General features: G+C 43.4%; 1 protein-coding gene across 1 annotated transcript in view; it reads left to right on the forward strand.

Annotated features, from left to right (window-relative positions):
* Positions 1-20,761, forward strand: part of SELENOI (selenoprotein I) — a gene marked incomplete at both ends in the record, with an annotated part of 42,764 nt that overhangs the window by 14,076 nt on the left and 7,927 nt on the right. The window contains 6 exons of the mRNA XM_080711217.1: positions 1,949-2,017; positions 2,704-2,812; positions 4,519-4,593; positions 13,041-13,303; positions 14,758-14,866; positions 20,245-20,293. Of these exons, the coding sequence (XP_080567343.1) occupies positions 1,949-2,017; positions 2,704-2,812; positions 4,519-4,593; positions 13,041-13,303; positions 14,758-14,866; positions 20,245-20,293 (674 nt within the window). The remainder of the gene's footprint in view (positions 1-1,948; positions 2,018-2,703; positions 2,813-4,518; positions 4,594-13,040; positions 13,304-14,757; positions 14,867-20,244; positions 20,294-20,761) is intronic.

The following is a 20,761-nucleotide window of genomic DNA, read 5'->3' on the forward strand; positions in this document are numbered from 1 at the left end:
GGTTTTCCTGGTTCGCCTGGCCTGCTGTCTGCATCCCATGCCTCGGGTGCAGACTGTTTTGAAGCAGGGGAGGCCGGGACCCTTCTGCCTTGCCGTTGGCGGCCTCGGGTTGGTACTGGCTTCCTTTCCACTTAGGCTGTCTCGTCGGTGTAGGCCCCTTCGACGGCAGAGGTGCCGATGCCGTGACACCTGTGGAAAAGGCCTGAGAACGTAGAGCACTGTGGAGGTTGAATGCCTGGTAAAGGGGAAAGTTCAGGAACCATTTAGTAAGAGCAGCGAGACCTGCCTCAGGAGGTTCCTCCCGAGAGCCTGGCTGCAGCTCCTCAGCCTCGGACTGGCCGGGAGAAGCACGGCACCTTCTCCATGGCACCTTCTCCATCATTTCCTTTCTACCACCTGTCTCAGAGCTTTTGCCCCAGGGGTCCCGTTTAGGCTGAATGGGTTGGAGAAATGGAGGAACTTCCAGCTTGGAGTCTGTGGAATGGATGCTTGAGTTACTGGTTAATTCTTTGCTAAAAGTATTTTTAATCATTTTCTATTTATTTACTTTATAATTTCTTTTTTCTTTTTTTTTTTGCGAGTCTGGGAATGGAACCCAGGGGCATTTTACCTCCGAGCTACACCCCCAGCCCTATTTTTTATTTTATTTTGAAACAGGGTCTCACTAAGTTGCAGAGGGCCTCACTAAGTAGCCGAGGCCGTCTGCAAACCGCCGTCCCTTGGTCTCAGCCTCCCGAGTGCTGGGATGACAAGTGTGCGCCACCATGCCCGGCTTTATAATTTCATCATGTGTTTAAGTCTTGAAACACTGAAAGTACTTCCCATATGTTTATAAAACATTTAGGAAAATGATTTTTAATTTTAAGTCCTACTACTAATTTTATATACCTAATAAATATAAACCATAACCAAACCTTTTCAAACATTTAACTAGTCTAAGGTCATTTAAATATCAGATGGCTGAATTAGGCAATATAAGCTTAAATAGTCCTGTGGACTGCTTGAGGGTGGGAATCGTCTCTTACCAATTTTGTATCTCTTCGCTATTCCAGTGTGTGATGACTCTTAAAAGTTTTACATATTTTTGTACATATTTACAAAAATTCCTTTAAATTCCTACTAAATAGCTCAGTATTTGGGGCATAAACTCCATTACCACTTTTTTTTTTGTCTTCTTTTGCTTTCTCGTGCAGTCTGCTTTTCTGCTCTAAAGGGATATGTCATTTCTTTGGTGCTCAAAACACATAAATAATTGTACTTAGTGGTCCATTTAATACATTTAGTAATTGTACTTACTGTGGTCCAGGTATTCTACTATTTCACATATACTATTAATAGCCCTTGTTGACAGTCCTGGAGGTAAGGCACTGTCATTCATTTTGCAGGTGAATAAACTAAGTCAGAGGTTAGGTAACTTGCCCAAGGCTGCACAAGTACTAGGTGTACAGGAATGGTATTAGGGGGTAAATAACTAGATTCCTGTAAATTGAGAGAAGTGGAGGAGGTGGAGAAAAGGTGTATGGTTGGTGTTTGTGTGCAGTGTGTGTTTTACTGATTCTGCATAATAGAAACATGTAAGCACTATATATTTCTTTATTGCAACATTGTAATGTAAAAGCTGATCGAGAGAGGAGGATGAGCCAGTGATTCTCCTAGCAGTTTGGATTCTGGATGAGGATATGTGAATTAAGCAACCACTGTATGATTAACTCCATAGTTTAGGACTGATCTTTAGACTCCACCAGTGACCCTGCTCTCTTGCCTTAAAAATAACGACTGTGCTGGACAGTGTTTGCCCTCTCTGGATCGCTACTGTGTTTTGTTATTCACATGAGGACATTATAGAGGTAGACATACTCTCCAGGTAATTCTGTGCTATTTTCATTTGTGAAATAGCCCTATGTGCTAGCATGCAAGGATTAACTCTGAATATCTCTTTTCTTAACAGTACAGTGCTGTGGATACCAATCCAATCTCTCTGTATATCATGCATCCATTTTGGAACACTATAGTGAAGGTAAGACAATTAGTAGGCAGGCAGATTTTGTTTTTGTCAGGCTTAAGCATTTTAACCTATTTTATGAAGTACTAAGGATACGACTCTCAGTTTGAGAAGCTATCTAGAGATGCTACCTTTTCTTACCTTCTTTTAGGCACATATCTTTTGGTTTATCCCATGGTCAGAATTAAGTGTAGACACTGTAATTTATCTTTTATGTAATATGCCTTTAAATTTTTTCCAAGAATGAAATTTAATGTGGTAATTATAACATAAAGGAATTGGGTTTTAGAATTATTTAAAATATAGAGGACAGGGAGCTGGGTGTGGTGGTGCACACTTGTAATCCCAGTACTTGGGAGGCTGAGACAGGAGGATCACGGGTTTGCAGCCAGCCTCAGCTACTTAGTGAGATGCGTTTTCAAAATAAAGAATAAAAAATAGGGCTGGGGATGTGGCTTGGGAGTAGACTGCCCCGGGGTTGCGTCCCCAGTGCTGGGGGGAGAAAAAGAAAGGAGGACAGGAAAAAGAAACAGATACTTATTTCTATCAACTGGAGATTAGGGTCTGTATATTAATACATCTAACTCTTGCATATAATCTTTCACATTTATAGGTTTCATTATGACTTACGTTTGTATGTTGTGGTGTTTATTGGGCAGATTCCTTTATCCAGTTATTTTATAATTATTCTCTAAATGCAGGCATTCCCTACGTGGTTGGCTCCCAATCTGATAACCTTCTCTGGCTTCCTGCTGGTTGTATTTAATTTTCTACTTATGGCCTACTTCGATCCTGACTTTTATGCTTCAGGTAAGAACATTACTTTAATATAAAATTTTAAATATCTGAGTGGAGAAAAATGAGGTTTGATTGGTTATTTTCTGGTTCTGTTAAGATGCTGAAAATCACACTGAAAATATTATTTTTGTAGGAAAATCTGTAGTTTTCAGACACTTGGGACTTTTGACATTATAGAAATTTTGATATTGAAATTGTACATGCTGAAGTTTATCAACCAAAATATTCAGCCACAGCCTCTGTATATATAATAAAAAGGCAATTAAAATCTTAATGCCAATTCTGCAACCCGAAAAACTCTGAAAGTACTACATGAATAATCAGTAAAATTTGGCATAGTTTTTATTTTTTTGTGAGAAACAAAGTATTTTTATTTTTAAGCTTTATTCATATTTTTTTATTTTATTGGTGCGTTATAGTCTCCAATCATAACGTGGATTATGTTGACGGTGGCATATATTCACACAGTACTTGGTCCCCCCCCTTTCCATTTTAACTCCCTCCCAATACTGAGTGGCCAGGTTAACTATGTTATATTTTTATTTTATTTTATTACTTATTTATTATTTATTTTGTGGTGCTGGGGGTGGAACCTAGAGGCTTTCTACCTTTGGACTACACTCACAGACCTATTTTATATTTTATTTGGAAACAGGGTCTCACTAAGTTGTTGAGAGCCTCACTAAGTAGTCTAGGCTGGCTTCGAACCTGCGTGATCCTCCTGTCTCAGCCTCCCGAGTGTGGGGATTACAAGTATGCGCCACCACACCCGGCTATGTTATATTTTTATATTGTGATTTTTTGGGTCTGTTTTGTTTTAATCCTCAAGACCGTCTAAGAATGTATTTTCATAACTAGAAGTACTATTTTCTTTGCCTATTCTGAGTAAGATTCATTATTTACTTAGTTATTAAAAGAACTAAAAAAATCTGTAAATGTTATATATATTTTCCAAATTCATAGAACTTGAATCTAGTCCCAGTACATTTGGGAAGTGCAAGATAGGAAAGATTAAATCATATATTCAGAGTTATTAGGCAGATTGATCACAGAGCCAGGCCTAGAACCCAGACTCCCGATTCTCAGTTCTTTTGTCAACTAAAGGGACAAAGTGAGGGCCAGACATTCCCAATGATCCTGCTGCCCAAGTCATCCAGTTGAGGGAATCTGGCTATATACCCAAATCAAAAGGGCTTTTGTTTAGCTAATTAATAATACAGTGAGAAAGTATAGAGGGAAGGCTCAACACATCCTTGTAGTGTAACTATAAACAATAAGAATTTGATTAAATGCGGTCATTTTTTATTTTTTGTTTTGTTTCTGCAGTACTGGGGATTGAACGCACGGCCTCATGCATGCGAGGCAAATGCTTGGCCTCTGAGCTGCATCCCCAGTCCTGCAGCTACTTTTTAAATTCCAAAAAGATAGTATTTTTCCTTCTGGGGTTATAAGTAATTTTCAAATAAAGAAAAATAGTTTTTGAGTTGTAATAAAAGCTTGGTATAATTACTTATTGTTAACGATAGGTTCTTGAGTTTCTTCTTTGGTTTCGGCGGTTTACTGGTAAATTTTAATATTTATTTAGTTCTGCATTCAGAGTACATTGTGAAGTACCTTAACCTCTAATTAATGACTAGGAGCACGTTAGTGGCAGCAAAGGCCCTGGCGAGCCTATTGCAGTTTGACTGGGGTAACGTCTTCTCCGCTCTCCTTTGCAGCCCCAGGTCACAAGCATGTACCTGACTGGGTCTGGATCGTGGTGGGGATCCTCAACTTTATGGCCTACACTCTAGGTAAGGAACTGGCAATTACTCATTTTGGTTAGTGATGCTGACAAGAATAGCCACTGCTAAATTAATACTTTCTCTTCTGCTTAATTCATTTTTTTCCTATTGTAAGGTTATTTTATTTTATTTTTTTAAATTTATTTTTATTGGTGCATTGTAATCATACATCACATTGGAATATAAGACTTGAGAGGATATACAAGCACACATCATCCAATTAGCTCTCATCCAGTCCCCATCCCATTCCCTCCCCCTCCCTCGATCCCATGCTTGTTTGGTGATTAACTTTGATACATGTGTTAATGTACCTCCTGCTTTTTTTTTTTTTTTTTTGTACTGGGGTTCCTGGAAGCCATTCTACTTCCAGGCTACACTCCCAGACCTATTTTAGAGTTTTTATTTGGAAACAGGGTCTCCTAAGCCAGCGTGCGCGGCTGGCTTCAAACCTGCGCGATCCTCCTGTTTCTGCCTTCCAAGCGCGGGGATTACAAGCATGCGCCACCACGCCCGGCTACCTCCTGCTTTTTAAAGAGGCTCCATCCTCCCCTATTCCATACCCTCTGATTGGTTACCTTAATTGGTTCACTATAGGGCCCTTTCTATAGCTCGACCACTTCCTGTTGCCCGTTTCCTCCTAGTTATTGCTGATTAGGGGAAGCATCTGGTTTTAATTTTCTGCGATATTTCTCTGTGCATGCCGCATTGCAAATACCGATCCCACTTTTGATGCCTCCAGTTGTGGCCTGGCTACCCGGTGGACTGATCCAGACCTCACTGGCTCAAGCAGCGGCCTTGCCTCACGGAAGGCCCTGGTTCTGGCCTCACTGGCCCCGACACTGGCCTAACCCCTCGGCTGGCTCCGATCCCGGCCTCGGAGGCCCCAGCACCGGCCTTCCTCACGGCAGGCTCCCATGTTAGCTGATGGCCCCGGCATCGGCCTAACCCCTCGGCAGGCTCTGATCCAGGCCTCGGAGGCCTCAGTAGCAGCCTTGCCTCACGGAAGGCTCCGATGCTGGTCAGTGGCCCCGGCACCGGCCTAACCCCTCAGTAGGCTCTGATCTCAGCCTCGGAGGCCCCAGCACCGGCCTTTCCTCACGGCAGGCTCCGATCCTGGCCTCCCTGGCCCCAGCACTGGCCTAACCCCTCAGCAGGCTCCGATCCCGGCCTCAGAGGCCTCAATAGTGGCTTTGCCTCACGGAAGGCTCTGATGCCAGCCAGTGGCCCCAGCACCGGCCTAACCCCTCAGCAGGCTCTGATCCCAGCCTCGGAGGCCCCAGCATCGGCCTTGCCTCGCGGCAGGCTCCAATCCCGGCCTCGGAGGCCTCAATAACGGCCTTGCCTCACGGAAGGCTCCGATGCCAGCTGTTGGCCCCAGCACCGGCCTAACCCCTTGGCAGGCTCCAATCCCGGCCTCGGAGGCCCCAGCATCAGCCTTCCTCACGGCAGGCTCCAATGTTAGCCGATGGCTCCGGCATCGGCCTAACCCCTCGGCAGGCTCCGATCCAGGCCTCGGAGGCCTCAATAGTGGCTTTGCCTCATGGAAGGCTCCGATGCTGACCAGTGGCCCCGGCACTGGCCTAACCCCTCACCAGGCTCTGATCCCGACCTCGGAGGCCACAGCATCGGCCTTGCCTCGCGGCAGGCTCCGATCCCGGCCTCGCTGGCCCCAGTACCCTGCTTAATTCATTTTAACTAGGACTTATTCATAGCCTGTTCCAATTGGCACATAGTTTTGAGTCTCTATGAAACACGTATCATTTACTGCCAGGGATTCACAGAATAAGATAGGAGTCAGCGACCAGTTACTTACAGGCTAAATCTGGCTTGTTGTCTATTTTTGTAAGAGAAATTGTACTGGAATACAGGTACATTTCATACCTTTACACAGTTGAGTAGTTGCCACAGAGACTTGCACAGGGCACGGCCAACAAAGCCTAAAATATTGATTACATGGCCTCAACACAAAAGATTTGCCAAGCCGGGCACGGTGGCGCACACTTGTAATCCCAGCATTCGGGAGGCTGAGGAGGACCGTGGTTCGCGGACGGCCTCTGCAACTCAGCGAGACCCTGTTTCAAAATAAAGAATAAAAAATAGGGCAGGGGGAGGTAGAATGCCCCTGGGTTCCATGCCCAGTACCACCAAAAAAAAAAAAGGGAGGTGAAGCTCAGAGGTGGAATGCCCCTGAGTTCAATCTCTACTACCACCAAAAAAAAAAAAAAAACAAAATTGCCAGCCTCTGGAGTTAGACGTTGTTTGTGACATGGTGGTGCTTACAGGATGGTGAGCGATGCTGAAGGGAGCACAGCAAGAGCGCAGGTGGGAGGAGCACGGCGTGCTCGTCCTGTGCTCGTCCTGCCGGGAGTGCTTTCCAGGAGGGTTGTCTATGTGCCTTGTCTTTCAACCTTTTAACCTCCTTTCCCGTTCTTTCTCCATAGCTCTTAAGACTAATACTTTATTTTTACTTGCCGGCTTGCTTGTTTTCTGTCTTGCGACTGAGTACTGCTTTAGTGACTGCTGTATCCTCGGCGTCCAGAGCAGGGCCTAGTTGGCACTCAGTATGTATAATTTTTAAATGCATATGGAAGAGCAGACAGTGATTTCTATTTGCTTAGATCTCTTCAAATAAAAATGACTTGTCATAAAACCAGTATAACCTGGTATTAATGTTGCCTTGACGGGTGGCTAGAATTTAGAGTTTAGAGAAGAAAGGGGTCAGTGATGTCTAGAAGAATTGAGGGAAACTTTAGTTAAAAGTTACATATTCGTATTTATTATTTATTTATTGCAGTACTGGGGATGGAACCCACAGACATTCTACCTCTGAGCTACACTCCCAGCTCTATTTTTTATTCTTTATTTTGAAACAGGGTCTCACTAAGTTGCAAAGGCCCCACTAAGTACCTGAGGCTGTCTGTGATCCTCCTGTTTCAGCCTCCCAAATGCTGGTATCACAAGTGTGCACCACCACACCTGGTGTGTGTGTGTGTGTGTGTGTGTGTGTGTGTGTGTGTGTGTATGTGTGTAGCTCTAGGGATGGAACCCAGGGGCATTCTACCTCCGAGCTCCACTCCCAGCCCGATTTTTTTTCTTTTTTTGGGGGCGGGTCTGGGGATTGAACCCAGGGGTGTTTGACCTCTGAGCTATACCCCTTGCTCCATTTTTTTAATTCTTTATTTGGAAACAGGATCTCACTAAGTTGCAGAGGGCCTCACTAAGTAGCTGAAGCTGGCTTCGAATCTGTGCGATCCTCCTGTCTCAGCCTCCCGAATGCTGGGCTTACAAATGCCCAGATAAACATATTTAGGTCGAGGCTTTTGTATGTCTGTTATTAAGAAATGAGTAGGTTTTGAAATGTTGCTATTGGATTTGGTTGCCAAGGACTGCTGCAAGGAATAGGAGAAATGAGGGCGGCCTCTGAGCGCTGACTTTTTAAACAGCATTTCATAAGAGCCTTTTAATGTAGTGTGCCACCTACCTGCTGTTTCAGGTCCACAATTTTCTTTTCTTTCTTTCTTTTTTTATTTTGTAGTACTGGGGATTGAACCCAGGGGCATTGTACCTCTGTGCTACATCCCCAGCCCACTTTTTTTTTTTTTTATTTTGAAACAAGGTTTTGCTAGGTTGGTGAGAGCCTCACTACTTGCTGAGGCTGGCCTCGAACCTGTGGTCCTCCTGTTTTAGCCTCTCAAGTGCTGGGATGACAGGCGTGTGCCACCAGGCCTGGCTAAGCTTTATAATTTTCTAGAAAGAATTCTGACCTAACATCAACTATTATTTGCAAGGCCTGTCTTGAAATAACATGAGGCAGTTTATAATCTTTATCCTACTAAGTGTGACTCTGCATGTGCTCTGGTGCAGAAATAGCAATGATGCTTGATCACTGTGCTGTCCTAGGTCCTGTGGGGACAAGGGATATCTTTCATAATGTATGGGATAGCTCCTGAATTCTTTCCTTTCTTTCTTTCTTTCTTTCTTTCTTTCTTTCTTTCTTTCTTTCTTTCTTCTGTGTGTGATACTGAGAATTGATTGCGTTTAGGGGCTGTAGCTCTAGCCCTATTTTATTTTTTAATTTTGAAAACAGAGTTTCACTAAATTGAGCTGTACCCACGCCCCTATTTTATTTTATTTATTTATTTATTTTTTTGGTGGTACTGGGGGTGGAACCCAGAGGCTTTCTACCTCCGGGCTATACTCCTTCTACCTCCGGGCTATACTCCCAGACTTTTTTTATATTTTATTTGGAAACAGGGTCTCACTAAGTTGCTGAGAGCCTCACTAAGTAGCTGAGGCTGGCTTCGAACCCGTGTGATCCTCCTGTCTCAGCCTCCCAAGCACTGGGATTACAAGCGTGCGCCACCACGCCCGGCCTCCTATTTTATTTTTTTAATTTTGAAACAGGGTCTCACTAAGTTGCTGAGACTGACTGCAAACCTGCAACCCTCCTGTCTCAGCCTCTCAAGTACTGGAATTACAGGCATGTGCCATCTTGCCCAGCTTCAGAGTTTCTTTTCCTTTCTTTCTTCCTTTCTTTCTTTCTTTCTTGCTTTCTTGTTTTCTTGCTTTCTTGCTTTCTTGCTTTCTTGCTTTCGTGCTGGGGTTCCTGGAAACCCTTCTACCTCCGGGCTATACTCCCAGACCTATTTTATATATTTTTTGAAACAGGGTCTCTTAAGCCAATGAGGCTGGCTTCGAACCTGCGTGATCCTTCTGTCTCCGCCTCCCAAGCGCGATGATTACAAGCGTGCGCCACCACAGCCAGCCAAGAGTTACCCTTTTTTAAAGGGGGGAAAAAATCTGAAACATACCTGGACTTGGGAACATTCTGGAATGGGTTCAGTGAGAGAATGTAAAAACCTATTAATAGGTATTTTAGGACTTCAGTATGTTATAATTACATAGGAGTTGCACTGAATATGGAAATTGTTAAACAAGTGATAAGTGAGAAAATACTTTTATATTTAAGTTACATAAGGGCAGAAAATTTTCCAAGTCTATTATAACAGATCTGCAGGGTTTAGGCAGGAGTTTATCTTTTTATATATTTCTTCAACAATATTCATAAAGACTCTACGTCTAGACACTGGAAGTAATACCGTGGTGAGGAAGATAAATGCAGTAATTATAGGAGTTTTTTCTTTTTCTTTTTTTTGTACTACTGGAGATTAGATTCAGGGCCTTGTGTATACTAGACAAGATTTCTGCCACTGAGTTACATACCCAGCCTTATTATTATTATTTTTTTTGGTGGTACTGGGGTTCCTGGAAGCCCATCTACCTCCGGGCTACACTCCCAGACCTATTTTTACATTTTTATTTGGAAGCAGGGTCTCCTAAGCCAGCGCGCGCATGGCTGGCTTCGAACCTGTGCGATCCTCCTGTCTCTGCCTCCCAAGCGCGGTGATTACAAGCGTGCGCCACCACGCCTGGCCTTAATTTTTATTTTGAGACATGGTCTTAGAGGTTGCCCAGTCTGGTCTTGAACTTGCAACTCTCCCACCTCAGTCTCCTGAGTAACTGGGCTTACTGGTGTAGGGTTCCACTCCTGGCTGGAATTTCTTCTTTTTTTCCTTTTTCTGTGCTGGGGGTAGACCCAGGGCTCACCCCTGCCAGACACAAGTGCTCTGCCATCGAGCTGCACCCCGACCCCTTTCTTCCTCTTTAACTAGGTTTTACAGTATCTCTCTTTATGGCAGTCTCCTCAGTTTCTGCCCCTGTTAAAGGGGTTTTACTGGGCTTTATCTTTCTCTTCATTCCCTTTACTCCTTATTCTTACTTCAGATCATTTCCTTCTTTGTATCCAGCTCTCAGCAGTCTTCTGGGTTGCCGTGAGCACCCTGGGTGTTACTGCCGAGCTCCCGGCAGCTCTGCGGTCACCGTCTCTAAAATCACGCTCAGTCTCTCTTCTCTCGCTCTTGCTGCTGCTGCTGCCACCGCCTCTTTCGTGCTACTTCCTCCCTTAGTTACCCAGACAAGAAACTTTGCTTAAGCTGGGCGTGGTGGCGCACGCTTGTAATCCCAGCCATTGGGGAGGCTGAGACCGGAGGATCGCGGTTCGCGCACAGCCTCAGCTACTTAGTGAGGCCCTCCGCAACTCAGTGAGGCCCGGTTTCAAAATAAAGAATAAAAAACAGGGCAGGGGGGGTAGCTTGGAGGTCGAACGCCCCCGGGTTCCATCCCCAGACCCGCAAAAAAAAAAAAAAAAGAAAGAAAGAAAAACAGAAACTTGGCAGATTGTCTTCTTTGGCCTTCCGCTGCATCGCTTGCAGCGTTCTCTGTTTCCCTTTCTGCCCCAGCTCTTCACCCCCCTGACTCATCCTGGTCGAGGCCTCTAGGTAGTGCCCTCTCTACCTGCCATTCAGATGTGCCGGGGCCTTCCTCAAGCACGCGTTCACTCTCATCCTTCCCTGTACCCCTGAACTGTAACTGCCCCAGACCAACTTTCTGGCCTTTTAGTTTTACATTTATTTTTTGTCCTGAGGATTAAACTTGGGGACATTCTCTGAGCTATATCCCCAGCCCTATTCTTTTTATTTTTGTGGCCCTGGGGATGGAACCCAGGGGCATTCGACCTCCGAGCTACACCTCCAGCCCTAGTTTTTATTCTTGTTTTGAAGCAGGGTCTTACTAAGTAGCTGAGGCTGCCTGCGAACCGCAATCTCTCGGTCTCAGCCTCCCGAATGCTGGGATTACAAGCCTGGCTCTCCAGCCCTGTTCTTATATTTTATTTTGAAACAAGGTCTCACTAAATTGTGGAGGACCTCACTAAGTAGCCGAGGCTGGCTGCGAACCCCGGCCCTGCTGTCTCGGCCTCTCGGGTACTGGGATCACGAGCTGTGCCACACGCCGGGCCTGGCCTTCCTTAAACTGGCTTCCAGTGAGGCTGAAGGGCTCGCAGCGCCTGCGCCTGCGTCGTGCGTTCGTCTCAGCCTCTGAACTCGCGTTGGCTGCTGCGCTCCCTCGTCTCGAAACGGCGCACTCCGTTATCTCTAACGCTCCACGGAAACTCACTCGTTCTCTGTGTCCCCGCTCGGATTTCATCTTGTCCCAGAAGCCATTCTAGACTACTGCAGCCCGAAGGGAACCCTCTCCTTTTTTGGACTCTTATCACCTGTGACCTACAGTGCCTTTAATTATTGTATTTTGTCCTTTCTCAAGTATAAACAGTCTGAGGCCGCAAACTTAGTTTATTCTAAGATCCTTGTAATCTTAAAGAATAATGTATTATACGGGTTCATTAAATTCTCATATTTGCTGAGCACCTACCATGTGCATGTTTTCTAAGTTCTTAAAATTATGGGAGCAGTGATGTGTGTGTGTGTGTGTGTGTGTGTGTGTGTGTGTGTGTGTGTGTGCGTGCGCGCACGCGGTACTGGGGATGGAACCCAGGGGCATTCTACCTCCAAGCTCCACCCCAGCCCTATTTTTTATTCTGTATTTTGAAACAGCGTCTCGCTGAGTTGCAGAGGGCCTCGCAAAGTACTGGCTGAGGCTGTCCGTGAACCCTGATCCTCCTGTCTCAGCCTCCTGAGTGCTGAGATTACAAGCGTGCGCCACCACGCCCGGCTGAAGCCGACATCTTAAAGCAATGACTACTTCACAGCTAGGCGTGGTGGCGCGCACTTGTAATCCCAGGACTTGGGAAGCCAAGACAGGGGGGTCACAGACTCAAAGCCGGCCTCTGCAGCTTAGTGAGGTTCTCAGCAATCGAGTGAGACCCTGTTTCCAAATAAGGAATAAAGTTGGGCTTTGGGTGTAGCTTGGGGTAGAATGCCTCTGAGTTCCATCCCCAGTGCCAAAAAAAGAAAGGAAAGAAAAGAAATGACTAATCCACATAGATGTTATGACTGAAGTACTTTCAGATCCTAGAACAAGGACTAGTTAGATGAATTGTGATGAGCAGCTATTGAGTGTTTGGTGGAGGCTTGAGAATTCACGGCTGGTACAACGACCCAACTGGTTGGCAGGTTTGGAGGAAATCAGGCACATAGAATGCTTCTTAGATCTAAGATTGAGAGCATTCAGTGTGATATCACATATTTGACTTTTAGATTAAACTTTGAGAAATTACACATTTCACTTCTGAAGTCTTTGAATTGTAAAAATGGGATTCTCATCGTACTAGCTGCAGCTGTACTTAACGTTCTGTGATGTACTGACTTGTTTTTTCCACCAGTTTTCTTGTGTGTGGGGAGGTACTGGGGATTGAATTCAGGGGCATTTTACCTCTGAGCTACACACCAGGCCTCTTACTTTTGATTTTGAAACAGTCTCTCTAAGTTGCTGAGACTGGCCTTAAACCTGCAATCCTCCTAGCTCAGCCTCCCAAGTACTGGGATTACAGGCATGCAGCACCATACCCAGCTTCTACCAGTTTGTTTAAAAGCCAACTTTTCCTACTCTGGTACAGCGATGTCATTGACCTTTTCTTGCGCTCTGTGTTTTTGTTGCAGATGGTGTTGACGGAAAACAAGCCCGCAGAACCAATTCCAGCACCCCCTTAGGGGAGCTTTTTGACCATGGCCTGGACAGTTGGTCATGTGTTTACTTTGTGGTAACTGTGTATTCCATCTTTGGACGAGGACCAACTGGTGTCAGTGTTTTTGTTCTCTATCTCCTGCTATGGGTAGTTTTGTTTTCTTTCATCCTGTCCCACTGGGAAAAGTATAACACAGGAATTCTTTTCTTGCCATGGGGATATGACCTCAGCCAGGTGGTGAGTATGAGTTCCACTTGAAATTTTGAACATTGCCATGATATTTTAGGAAAGTGCTTGTCATTCATTCTTTCTCTCTCTGTCTCTCTCTGTCTCTTTCTGTCTCTGCCTCTCTCTCTCTCTCTCTCTCTCTCTCTCTCTCTCTCTCTCTCTTCTGTCTCTCTTAAAGTTGTTCGTAATGCTTTTTTGGTTAGAAGTGATGTGTACTTTTTAAAAAGTTACAAGTTTTTCTCGTTTTATTTTTTACTTTCTTATAGAAGATTTCAAACGTATTCAAAAGTAAAATATTAGCCGGGCGTGGTGGCACATGCCTGTAATACCTGTGCTTGGGAGGCTGAGACAGGAGGATCACAGGTTCGAAGCCAGCCTCAGCTACTTAGTGAGGCTCTTGGTAACTTAGTGAGACCCTGTTTCCAAATAAAAATATGAAATAGGTCTGGGAGTATAGCCCGGAGATAGAAAGCCCCTGGGTTCCACTCCCAGTACCACCAAAAAAAAAAAAAAAAAAGTAAAATATTTTCGTGGACCTTTGTGTACCCATTTCTTAGCTTCAGCAATTAGCAACCTATGGCCAGTCTAGTTTCATATATACTTTCCCTCAGTCCCCTTCCCAATTCTTTTAAAGGAAATGTGGCAAATAGTTTGCTATATAATCTATATTGATAATAGTTCTTTTAAAATATAATGATAATGCTATTATAGCACAAAATTTAATAATTTGTTACGACTACTACATGTTCATTCGTTTGAACTATTGATTTTGTAAAGAAAGCTATGCATATATAATTGTTGGCTTTTTGTCTTTATCGCCAACTTTTCAGTGAGTAGAGAGATTTTTCTTGTGCATATGGGATGGGGTTACTGGGGATTAAACTCAGGGGTGACTGTCACTGAGCCAGTCCTTTTTAATTTTTATTTTGAAATAGGGTCTTGCTAAGTTACCACATGCTGGCCTTGAACCCTTTCAGCCTCTCATCTACAGGAATTACAGGCTTACTGCACCATCGGCCCGGCTGACATTTGTCTTGCTCTGGTAGGCTTGCCAGTAACCCTGCCTGCCTTTGGGTCCGGCTTTTTGTATTGCCGTTTTGCCCATTGTACCGAAGTCCCCAATTAGGAAATCAGAAGTCGGAATGTGTCTGTCTGTTGAAGGTGGTTGAGTGGGCAAATTAGAGCTTCTTAGGATTTAGCCAACGTATGAGATGTCTTTGAAGTGCTCTGAGTGATGGCCAGTTGCCTGTACTGTCTAGAAGTTAGTTATGTTAATGGCATTGTCAGCAAAAAAAATTTTTTTCTTTTAAAGGCAAGAAGATGTGCCACATAACCAGATTTATACGTACTTCTTGCTTTTACTGACACTGCTTGAGTGGACTTAATGCTGCACAGAGCATGTGGACTCCTGGTCTTTTCAGCTCTTAATGCCTCCGTATGGTTTGTCTGTGTTTTCCTTTCAGACTATTTCTTTTGTCTACATAGTGACTGCGATTGTGGGAGTTGAGGCCTGGTATGAACCTTTCCTGTTTAATTTCTTATATAGAGACCTATTCACTGCAATGATTATTGGTAAGAAGCTCCATGTCGAAGCCTGTTTTAACCATCATTTTGTTATCAAAAGCCAGTGTCTGACTGTCACAAGTAACAGCATCCCTGCCCCTGCCCTCCAGTAAGCATGAAACCCTTGGACCCTATATGACTCGAACCTGAACATTCGGGAAAATGAGATCTCTTTGTTTTGTCTTGTTTTTGTTTAGCTCTAGGCTTTTTTGAAGTAGTGGAAAATACCAACATAGATCATTCTAGCCTTGTAAAGTAACTATTCAAATGACTTTAGACTGTATGGAAGATCCACATTTAGGTGGATATTTGGTGTAGATATTATACTTATTTAAAAGCTAAAGATTATAAGTTTGTATAAAATTGAGTAGGTGAAACGTGGAGATTATTTTATAATCAATTCACATAAAAATGAAGCCTCTTTTCCTCTCAGATACTCTTTCTTATTTTGTTGAGTGCTAAAGGTTTTTAATAGTGCTAATGTTTCCTTTTTGATTTTAGTCAAAGAGGAAATCTCTAGGATACTTGCCCCAGTGCAGGCGAGTGTAAGTGGTATGAAGAGAGGCAAAGAGGAAGAGGAGTCTAAGTTATTCTGGGGACACCAGGACGCTAAAAATAACCCTCTCGTTCCATTGGTGAACTTTGGTGGTAATGTAATGGAAATCAGGGAGGGCTTGGAACTTGTTAAAAACTAGGCACTCCCTTTCAGAGAAGGGATGGTTTGGGACTTTTTTTCTTGGCTTTCTCTGTACTGTACGTGTTTTAGAAACTGTCCTGTAATCTACCAAATGATTATTTAATTTGTATCTGTATAAATTATTCTTTACCTTGAAAAGGTGGCTTTTTTTTTATCACCATCACACTCTTTTGATCTAAGCATCTCATCCTTTGGCAGGTTTGTTGCATTTTTTTTTTTTTTTTTCAGTATTGGGGATGGAACCCAGGGGCATTCTACCTCTGAGCTAGACCCCCAGCCCTATTTTTTAGTCTTTATTTATTTATTTTGTTTTTTGTTTTTTGTTTTGGTACTACTGGGGTTCCTGGAAGCCCTTCTACTTCCGGGCTACACTCCCAGACCCATTTTTACATTTTTATTTGGAAACAGGGTCTCCTAAGCCAGCGCACGTGGCTGGCTTCGAACCTGCGCGATCCTCCTGTCTCTGTCTCCCAAGTGCGGGGATTACAAGCATGCGCCACCACGCCCGGCTTTAGTCTTTATTTTGAAACAGGGTCTCACTGAGTTGCAGAGGGCCTCACTAAGTAGCTGAGGCTGTCCTCGAACCCTGATCCTCCTGTCTCAGCCTCCCAAATGCTGGGGTTACAAGCGTGCGCCACCATGCCCGGCTTTCAGGCTTATTTTTGTTTGTTAACCATTTAATAAACATAACTTACTTTCTTTTTTTCTTTTTTCTTTTTGGTACTGTGGATTGAACCCAGGGGCATTCTGCCTCCAGGCTAATCCCCAGTCCTTAAGTTTGTTTTAAATTTTGAAACAAGGTCTTATCAAATTGTTGAGGCTGTCCTCTTAACATGTAGTTCTCTTGTCTCAGCCTCCCACATACTTGACCTATAGGCGTGCACCACCATGCCTGGCACATAATTTTTTTTTTTAACTTAAATTCATCTGAAAATTTTCCTCTGAAATAAAATAAAAACCCACTTGTTTCCTTATAAATAAGCAGCTTTCCCAGTACTGCAGTCTAGCAGATATAAAAGGATAGAAGGACCATAGGGACTACAACAGTGGTTTCTGCTGATAAAATTTGTGGTGCTCGGGTGGTTGGGTGGTTGGTGGCTAGAGCCTCAGTGTGAGGGGAGGATGATAAACAGTGGGTGTGTGTGGGATGGCTCCCGCTTGCCATTATGGAAGATCACCTATTTGGGGGACAACAAATAGGCTAGAAACAGGTAGAAAGCAAGATTCAGCCTCTCCTCCCTGTGATCCCAGTACTTGGGAGGCTGAGTGAGATAGGAGGATCACAGGTTCAACAACAGCCTAAGCAAGTACTGAAACTCTTAGCAACCTAGCAAGACCCTGTTTCCAAATAACAAATAAAATTGGCCTGGGAGTGTAGCTCAAAGGTAGAATGCCTCTGGGCTCAATCCCCGGTACCCCCGCCCCTGCAAAAAAAAAAATAATAAAAGGGCTGGTGGTGTAGCTCAGAGGTAGAATGCCCCTGGCCTCAATTGCCAGTACCAAAAAAAAAAAAAAAAAAGAAAGAAAGAAAGAAAGAAAGAAAGAAAGAAAGAAAGAAAAGAAAAGGAAACCAGAGTTTTGCTTTCTCAGTTGAAGCAACACATTTAGTGAAAGGCCTAGCAGGCAGCGCAGTGGAGCCCCCATCCTCATAGCAGCGAAGCGCACCAGGCTAGATGTTTAAGGACCTTGGTTCTGCCCCCAGCAACACACACGGCACCGCAGATTCACAGAGCTAACCAAGGCGCCTCTGTCCTCCACAGGACAGCATCTCCTCTAGTTTCTCCCCTCTTTCTCAGTATGCACCCTGGGATACCCTGTTTGCCTGCTTAATTTAGAAAGCAGCCAGGGATTGGGCAGAATTCATACTTGGACTTTGAATCTCAGTCCTTTTCCATATCTCCTAAAATGCCCCTTTCCCCCCTAAGTTTCCAAATCTTTCGCTGATCTAAATTCTGTATGTCTCCACAAGCTGGTAAGGGAGGCCTGTGGCTTCCCGCCACCTGGGTTGGGACAGGGTTGGGCGAGCCTCAAGTCGAGAGTTGTTCCCCAGTGTTTCAAGTATAAATCCTCAAGTTTCTGCCTCAAAGAAACGAATATTTCCTTAATGTCACCAAATATGTAGACAGTGCTTAGATTTCCATAATTATCTCAAATCGTAATCTATCCTTTATAATTTATAGTTAGTCCTTTATAATTAATTTTTTTTTGGTACTGGGGATGGAACCCAGGGGCATTCTACCTCCAAGCTACACCCCCTGCCCTATTTTTAATTCTTTATTTTGAAACAGGGTCTCACTGAGTTGTAAAGGGCCTCACTAAGTAGCTGAGGCTGCTGCAAACCACCACGCTCGGCTTTTAAATCTCTTTGGATGTACATAAGTTTGTTTCCTTCCTTCCTTCCTTCCTTCCTTCCTTCCTTCCTTCCTTCCTTCCTCCCTCCCTCCCTCCCTCCCTCCCTCCCTCCCTCCCCTTCCCTCCCTTCTTTCCTTCTCTCCTTCCTCCCTTCCCCCTTTTCCTTCCTTCCTTTCTTCCCTTCCCTTCCCTTTTTTCTTCCTACTTTTCCTTCCCTCCCTCCTTCCCTCCTTTCTTTTTTCTTTGCCATTAGTTTGTTATAAAAAGTGAATTATTGGGCCTATGGAATGCTTACACTCTATTTTCCTGGAGGCATTCTCATTATGTTCTTTAACGCATTTCTCAGTACCTCGTGTTCTATAAGTTAATTTCTGAGCTTGGCTAGATGCAAGTTCGGTCTGGGGATGTGGTGTAGGAACAGTAGTAGGTAGTTGTGCTTCTATTGCCTTACATCAGGAACACACTCTCTAGTTGTGTCTCCTTGTGATGTTAATAATGATCAGAAGATTGGAATATTGCATATCAGTTCCACCCGCTGCAAAGTTAGCATTTGTTACTCATTGATAAATACTGCTTAGGAATCCATTCAAATGGCTAGCTAGGGGTCTAAACTTTGTTGCTAATTTTATGATAAAAACCCCAAATTACATTGATAATTCCAAAACACATTCGTTAGTACACAATTTTTACTTAACCTTATTATTCTAACATGGTATTTCCTTTCAGACTGTGACAGAAATCTTGATTTTCAGTGAACAAAATATTTTATTCCATGAAACACAACAGTCCCAGAATATACCCAGATCACAACAATATGATTGCTGAAAATTGTGTGATTTTTTTTTAAGTATACTTTGTCCTTATGTTATCCCACTAGTGATGTCTAATCAGATTACTTATTTTAAAGTCCCCACTCTGGTTATGCCACCATTTGTGGATATGGACATTTAGTTTATTGGTTTTACTTTTACTTAAAAGAATTGCTTTTAAAAAATTATTTTCCCTTATAGTTGTGTAAAATAGTCATGAGTACAAAGTCAAATGTATAAAAATTTTAAAATTTTTAAAAATTTTTAAAAAGTGCTTGGGGTGTAGCTCAGAGGTAGCCCCTGGGTCAATTCCCCAGTACCAAAAAAAAAAAAAAAAAAAAAAGTCAGGAATGAAAAAAGATACAGAATTTAATCATTAGGAAACTTGGCAAATTTCAAGAGTGTAATTTCTTCAGAGTAAGGAGCAGAATGAATTACAAAATGCTAAGAAAATTGAAACTAAACAGAAAAGTTTGGCAAATGACAGGAAATGGTAGAGTAAGATATTAGGTGGGGCAGCAGAAATGAGTGATAGTATTTCTTGGGAAGGTGTCCATTGTTGTTTAGGTTTGAGGGGGAAGAGCGTGGTGTGGGTAGGGTGGGGAGGGGAGAAATGGAAAATTTTAGGGAGGTTTAAAATAAGTATAAACAGGAAGTAGCAGGATTCTTTATTGTCCTTTCTTCTAGTAGCTTACGCTTATTTTGCAGTGTATTATACAGGCACTGTTCCAGGTGTCTTTAAGTAGTTCATTCAGTCCTCAAAACCCTTGGGGTTGGTACTGTTTTTATTGTTATTGTTATTATTGCTACTGCTGCTGCTACTGGGATTGAATCCTAGGGTGTAGCTTTCAACTCTGAGCTATACCCTAGCCCGGCCCTTTTAAAAAGATTTTGATATGGTGTCTTGCTAAGTTGCTAAGGCTTGGTTCTTGTCTCAGGCTCCCAAGTACTGGAATTACAAGCATGTGGCTGTTATCTGTATTTTTTTTTTTTTTTTTTTTTTGTGGTACTGGGGGTGGAACCCAGAGGCTTTCTACCTCCCAGGGCTATACTCCCAGATATTTTTTATATTTTATTTGGAAACAGGGTCTCACTAAGTTGCTGAGAGCCTCACTGAGTAGCTGAGGCTGGCTTCAAACCCATACGATCCTCCTGTCTCAGCCTCCCAAGCGTGGGGATTACAAGCGTGCGCCACCACGCCTGGCCGTTATCTGTATTTTAAAATGAGGAAACGGAGGCAGGCGTAGGAATGGAGGCATAGGAATGTTGACTTTCCTAAGTCACGGAACCAGGTGATCGTATAACCAAACTTGGGCCCAGACTTGCACCTTGAGTGTCTGTGCTCTGACCCGCCAGAGTGTGCTGGCACTCTCCAGTTATAAATGTAATTTAGAAATGCAGTTAGTTTTATTATAGAAATAAACTTGAACCTGAAAATTATTGCACCTAAAAAACATTACATATTTTGCATAGATTCAGTTACTATAATCACTCTTGAGTAATTAATAATTTAAATATTTTTCTTTCAGGTTGTGCATTATTTGTGACTCTTCCAATGAGTTTATTGAACTTTTTCAGGTAAGTATTTTATTTTTTTTAATTGGGCAAGAAATGTGAAAATCTGTAGCACTTGTAATTTACCTAAACCTAAGTATCTATTCTCCTTTTGTAGTGTGGGCATTTTAAAAAGGTCATGAGAAGCCGGGTGTGGCGGCACATGCTCGTCATCCCAGTATTCAGGAGGCTGAGACCGGAGGATCCAGGTTCGTGGCCAGCCTCAATTACTTAGTGAGGCCCTCCGCAACTCAGTGAGACCCTGTTTCCAAATAAAGAATAAAAAAAATGGGGCTAGAGGTATAAGCTTGGAGGTAGAATGCCCCTGGGTTCAACCTCCACTACCACCACACACACACAAAAAAGTCATGAAATCTAATTTTTTTTCTTTTTTTTTGCAGTACTGGGGATTGAACCCAGGGACATTCTACCTCCAAGTTATACCCCCAGCCCTACTTTTTAGTCTTTATTTTGAAACAGGGTCTCACTGAG

This window comes from Muscardinus avellanarius, assembly GCF_963383645.1.
Source record: "Muscardinus avellanarius genome assembly, chromosome: 15".
NCBI lineage: Eukaryota > Metazoa > Chordata > Mammalia > Rodentia > Gliridae > Muscardinus > Muscardinus avellanarius.